The sequence below is a fragment of the Anoplophora glabripennis genome, unplaced genomic scaffold (genome assembly GCF_000390285.2).
Source record: "Anoplophora glabripennis isolate ALB-LARVAE unplaced genomic scaffold, Agla_2.0 scaffold1016, whole genome shotgun sequence".
NCBI classification, from domain to species: domain Eukaryota; kingdom Metazoa; phylum Arthropoda; class Insecta; order Coleoptera; family Cerambycidae; genus Anoplophora; species Anoplophora glabripennis.
In genome coordinates this window covers 25,487-32,135 of record NW_019417120.1, presented here as the reverse complement: position 1 = coordinate 32,135, position 6,649 = coordinate 25,487, and the positions used below count along the sequence as shown (strand labels likewise).

The following is a 6,649-nucleotide window of genomic DNA, read 5'->3' as shown; positions in this document are numbered from 1 at the left end:
AAAAAAATAAATTTTAATTGTTGTTGTATTTGTTACCAATTTTTTTCAAAACCGATTTATCTCGCAAACCGTTCATTTTTTCGAAATAAATAAAGAGTACCATTTTTAAAGAAAAACCTTCAGAGTATCTAATAATAATATTTTCAGTTTGATAAAATTACTTCTGTCAAAATTTTGAGAAAAATTGTGATAGGGCCAGTCCGTTTCTGGACACCTGATAATAGCAAAAAGTTGATTTTAGCATCAAATCGTAGAGCTCCATGTGTAATACAACGTACGAAAATTTTATTAAAATATACAGGGTGGTTTCAAAGTTATAACCCTAAACGTTAATTTCTAGGTACCCCTTTGACCCCCCATAACTCCGTTAGGGAGCGCATTAGGAAAAAAATTATAGGAAGGACTAGTTTTATTTTGACCTCCCCTATACACTCCCGAGAGATTAGGAGGTACTTACCGGACACCCTGTATATCTAAATTTTTAGTAATTTGAAACCAACAGTTTGTGAGAAGTAGAAATCTTATTTCTAATAAAGGTTGCTCTACAAATTTTATTATTACAACTTTCATTTCAAAAATGGTGGGGGTATGACCTTATTAGAGACGTAGTATTATTTGGTACAAGTATCTCATTCTAATTTAATAATGTTCTAATTTTTAGGGTTTGTAAATAAAATTAATCTTCCCGGAGTGACGTACTATAAGAACCTAATCAAAGAACTAAAAGACAACGGCATCGAGCCCCTAACTACCATATTCCACTGGGACCTGCCGCAACCCTTACAGGACTTGGGCGGATGGAAAAGTGAATTCGTAGTGGAAGCTTATGTAGAATACGCGAGGCTATGTTTCGAACTCTTTGGAGATGACGTAAAGTACTGGCTAACATTTAACGAACCCAAGCAAATTTGCCCAATTGTGTCAGGAATTTTATCGCCAGGGATAGGGGAGTATATATGTGGTCACCATATACTCAAGGCTCATGCTAGGGCTTGGCATATATATGATCAAGAATTTAGAGCTACACAGAATGGTACATATTTTAATTATATTCAGATAATTTAGTTAGCCTCATTTATTTCGATATTTTCAACACTTTCTATGTTTGGACATACAAACGTTTAGGAAATGTTTATTAGTTTTGTTGTTTCAAAAGTTGTAGACAAGTCATGAATACAATTAATTTATAGGTATAGGAATTAACTAAACAAATATTATCTAATTAAACTGAAAAAATACAATATCATAATAATGTAGACAACTAACAAAAGACAAAGTAACTACCTATAACGATAAAGCTATGAAGGCTATGCATTTCGAGGAGTATAATGTTTAAAGGAAAATTGTTGATTCAATCGAGACGATGAGGAATAACTTGTAATTACATAACTTCACTATTTATTTTTTGTTGTTAATAAATTTGCCATTTTTAAAATATGTACAATAATTATTGTTTTCAGGAAAAGTATCAATCACTATTGATTCTAATTGGCAAGAACCTGCGTCTGACAGTGATGAAGATATAGCTGCTGCTGAAAGATCATTACAATTCACTGTAAGTTCAAGCAATTACATCATTATACAAATTATAGATACGATGATCGTTTTGGAGAGGATACACCTCTGATTCTCACATGGCACATCACAATGTTCGATGCTGCCACCTACTATATTAACATAAAAGCGAGTTCGTCGAATTAAAGTGTCACGCACATATAAAAAACGTTGTTCGTGATGCAGCTGTGAGTGATAATTCTTCAACATTACTGACTTTTCAATCCAGTACAAATGTATTTTAAATATTCCCAGAAAAAGCCTCAACAACTTAAGTTGCGACAACGAACTATTAAGAATTCCACTAAAGAAGAATTCATGTAAGTAAGAGAATAATGGGGTGGAGCTCCATCATGTAAATATTCCCTGTCGTAGATCGGGAGGTCCATCATTAAGAAGAACCGATAAATAATTTTCTAAAAAATTCAAACACAAGTGCTATTTGTTTGGTAATACAAAAAGTCTTATTAAAAAATTATTCACAATGCCAGCCCATACGTTTGTAACCTGAGGGGTTATTTCTTTAATTATCTACCTTTAATTAATTATCTATTTAATTCTCGAAAGGGAGTTTATTATCATTATACTTTAATCAATACGTGGGAACTTAGAAATGTTGTATGTTCAGAGAATTACTTCCAAGCACTTACGATTCATCGCTTACGTGGAATGTAATCCAGTAGCTGGCTATACAGGGTGACACTGAAGTTGGGAAACAAAAGGAAACACCAAAACTTCCAGGAAGGGCTTTAATAACAATAAACAAAACAAACAAACAAAATGACAACACAACGGCTCGAACAATATTATCCATTAATTTATTTATACGCGACAGCGTACCGAAATTCAGGGAATGCGAGATTCATAGCAAAATTTGGAAAAAACTTTATCCATTATTAAATATAATTAATTAGCCCGAGATTTCAAAACTAAGTCGACTGCTCAATGTGAAACCAAAGGAAGAACTGCCTTTCTTGCAGATCTTTCTCGAATTCCACACTTCGTTTCGACACGCCCATTTCTTGGGTCCAGAAGTTTCTGTTCTTGTCTTATTGGTTGGACCCTGAATGTCGGGATGCTTTAATAATTAAATTAATAATTATCTAATTGACTGAATTTACATTTATATCAATAATTATGTGACTTCCTAGTAACCCTAGCCTTCCTCAGTGACTCCGCGTAGCAATTACGGGGCGGATTAGTCAATGTCATTTAATATCTTCTTAATAGCTTGGAAAATCCGCCGAAAAACCAGCCATGACTCTCTTTTCGAATTACTATCAATTTACAATTTTAATTTAATTCTGCCTTGGAATCTTTACGCTCTTCTCGTGGTTTCGCGCGTTATTAAAAATATCGATTTTTCTCTTATACTAGACGCTTAACACATGGCCCCGACAGTTTAAGTGAACTCGTTAAAAATATTTGCAAATTTCTCCGAAGGACGGTCTTGGCGACCTATTACTTGAAAACTATTAACCCTCCGATAATTTGTGACGACTGAAATATCTTACTTTTTGGCCCATCCGTTCCGAGAACTAATAAATAATTTACTGCGCGTCCCGGCTTTTGTTACACGTTAATGGAGAGCCAACGATTAAAATTTGTACAATGGGCAGTATGAGAATTTTCAATAGACGAACTTTAGAAATAAAGAATTCCAATCGTCTTACTATAAACTTGTAGCAGGACTTGGTGTTGTTGAAAATTTGCTGGTAGCCAGTTGCAAAAGTCTTGTTGTAGCAGAACATGGATTATTTGTCTATGATACGGATACATCTGTTATTTTCTCAGTGCACACCAAACAACGCTATAAGGCATACCAACTTGTCTAACAATTACACGTTCCATCTAATTTATATATTTTTCCTCGGCCTATGTAAAGGACAATCCTAATGTCCATCACGTCCTCGAGTGTTTTAAATCTTGACGCACTTGGTGCCTGACGAAATAGAAAACGATTCATGTATATTCCTTCTATTCGTACATTCACGGTATGCCATATCCGCACCATGTCATAATTACTAATTTTTATTAAGCTACATTTTTAACGAAGACTTTTCAAGGTGTACCCTTCTTTAAAACAACATTTCCAAGTTAGTATGTTTTTATTTTATTTGTTACGAAATTTCAATGTACTTGACTGGACTTTGTCCATGGAGTTTTTTAAAAGCAAGTTACGTAATCAATCAACGTTAAAAATAAAAATACGTTTCTTCAATCGCTTATCTATAACTTATTTAGTGTTTCATAATTTTAACACAGATGTATGAAAAATAAATAGATGGCCGGCTACACATAAGTGAAACTATTACAGCACAAGGAAATTAAACGAAAAATAGGAGAAAACCGCGACAAAACTCCCTCCAAGCTAAATTTTTGCACAGATGTTTGAGTTGTCCCAAAACCGCAAAAATCACAATATGGCCAAGGTGTTGAAGGTAAAAGTTTTTTTCAAATATCTCGCGTTCTATGCATCGGACATCCATAAGATTCCTTTTCGAGATATTTAAGGTAAAATTTCCAAAGAAAACGGTTCTTCCCGAATATCTCGCTTCCTATGCATGAACGCTCTTGAAGTCAATGTAAAAGTTGTAGAGAATTAGATTAGATTAGATTAGATCTGTAAAACTGGTTCTGTAAAATCTGTAAAATTCTGCAATTGCCGAAAAAGTTGCAACGACAGGTATGGTTACGGTAAAATCGGACCTGAATACTCCGAAGCTTACACCAATCTTGACTTTATTGATATCCGATGGATAGAACGCGAGATATTTGCAAAAAACTTTGAACTTCAATATCTTGTGACTACCCATGTTGTGATTTTTGTGATTTTTGCGGATTTGGGTTTCGCACACCTGAAAGAACGTCTGACTGGGATTTTAGATTCAATATGTCAAACGCCACCAATGCAAATATAAGGCAAATGATTTTAGTGGGCCTAATCCTTAGATCGAATTATTGACATATTATCCCGCAGTTTTGAAGTAAGTACATTAATCGATCACATATCTTTTTAGTATGGATGGTACGCAAATGCTATTTACAACAGCGACTATCCAGAAATAATGAAGACCCGCATTGCAGAACGTAGTTTAGCTGAAGGCTTCAACCGATCCCGTCTTCCATCATTCACCGACGAAGAAATCTCTTACATTAGCGGCACTTTCGATTTCATGGGTACCAATATGTATACTTCGTACCTAGTAGAAGCTATGGACGAAGTACCAATCGGAGACCCAAACTACAATTACGATTTGGGTGTTAAAACCTACCAACCAGATGATTGGGAGGCATGCACCGCTCCTTGGTTGAGGGTATTTTTTTTTTAATAATGGATTGCAAAAATTAAACAGTAAACCAATTACTTTTTTACATGACATAGGAGTAGATATTATTATTTGTTATTACTTTTATTAATATTCTTGTTCATCTAATTTTTCTTTATAAATTTAGCTTACTCCATGGGGAATAAGAAAATTTTTAAACTGGTTGAAGGAGACATACAACAATCCAGCAATTATAATTACAGAGAATGGTGTCGTAGATGATGGTTCCACCTTAGAAGATGATCAGAGAGTCCGTTACTACAGAGTAATATATTTGTAGTCTATGACTTGCATTTACTTAATAATACTAAATCGTTGAAAGTCGGTATTTCACCTGATTTTCAACATTTTACGATATTAGACTGATCCCAAACTAACTTTTCTAAAATGTATAAATAATTTCTTTGTTTAATTGGATACAATTTAGCATGTTTCAAATAATAATCGTTTTGAATTTATTTTATCGCCACTGTTCAATTGTAGGATTATCTCAGCAATGTAAGAAGTGCTATAGAGGATGGAGTGAATGTAATTGGCTACACTGCATGGAGTCTTATGGATAACTTCGAATGGCAATATGGTTACACGTAAGTTGCTTGAAACATAGCAAGTACAAATACTTCAAAACCACAGTGTTTACAATTAACTTTACATTCGACTATAAAATAAACTTAATCAAACATAACGGCCACTTCAAAATTTTATAAATATGTGAATATTACCGATATAATTTGTAGTTAAAAATGCTTTAAATTCACCAACTTTCGAATATTTTTATCAATACACTCAAAACCTTAATGTTTATAATTCACTGTTGTTTCATTTATTAAAAATTTTATATTTCTCATTATTTATATTAAATTTACAAAACAAAATACCACTTATTTTATAAAGCAACTGCATAAAATTATAATTCAATAATTTAAACCGTTTTAGTTTCTGGAATAAGCAATATATAAATTATTTTACTCAATATAACTCATTTCTCTTTTTTCAGGCAAAAATACGGTCTCTTCCATGTAGATTTCGATGACATTAATAGGACTAGGACGCCCAAAACTTCTGTGGCTTACTATAAAAAAGTTGTCGAGACCCATTGCTTAGTAGACACTTGTGAGGAATAAACAAAATAATGTTTAGATATGTTGTTTTGTAGTTACTTTCAAATAAAACTAAAAATACAAATTATAGTTTTAATTACAAAAGAATCCATCAATTATAAAATTTTATAAATATTTTGAAAGTAGAAGTCATACCTTTAAATATTTAAAAATTGTTGGGAACCTTCCAAAGTATGAAATAAAGTAAAATTAAAAATGTAATTAATTGAAGTAAAAATTGTGTAAACAAAATTTCTTTAATGGAAAGTAAAATATCATACAAGATAATAACATGCAAAATATATAATTAATGTGAATGATATTTTCTTATTACGTTGGTTGTTATAGGTATTTAGTCCATACCGTATATATTTAAAAGAAAAAATTAATTAAGAAATATATACAGTAAAAACATCAATTTAGCAGATTTAGTGTAAATCAGATCCGAAGCATTTTTGAAAAGTAATTCTTAACAGAAAGTAATGTTTTCTGAGGAGGCATATTTTCTGATTAACAACTTCAGATGTCTTTTTGAATGTCGAGTTTACCATTGTCTATAGATTCTAACATATGACATAAGTATGTGCCGATCATGAGTAAAATATCCACTAGTACAGTAAGAAAAAACGCAGTTTTTTAGAGTTAGATGATAATATTAAAGAATCC

At 32.4% G+C, this 6,649-nt stretch overlaps 1 protein-coding gene across 1 annotated transcript in view; it reads left to right on the top strand.

Annotated features, from left to right (window-relative positions):
• Window positions 1–6,068, top strand: part of LOC108912649 (myrosinase 1-like) — an 11,221-nt gene extending 5,153 nt beyond the window's left edge. The window contains exons 4-9 of the mRNA XM_023455944.1: window positions 662–1,033; window positions 1,461–1,555; window positions 4,575–4,871; window positions 5,011–5,148; window positions 5,367–5,470; window positions 5,881–6,068. Of these exons, the coding sequence (XP_023311712.1) occupies window positions 662–1,033; window positions 1,461–1,555; window positions 4,575–4,871; window positions 5,011–5,148; window positions 5,367–5,470; window positions 5,881–6,007 (1,133 nt within the window). The 3' untranslated portion in view covers window positions 6,008–6,068. The remainder of the gene's footprint in view (window positions 1–661; window positions 1,034–1,460; window positions 1,556–4,574; window positions 4,872–5,010; window positions 5,149–5,366; window positions 5,471–5,880) is intronic.
• The last annotated feature ends 581 nt before the right edge of the window (window positions 6,069–6,649 follow it).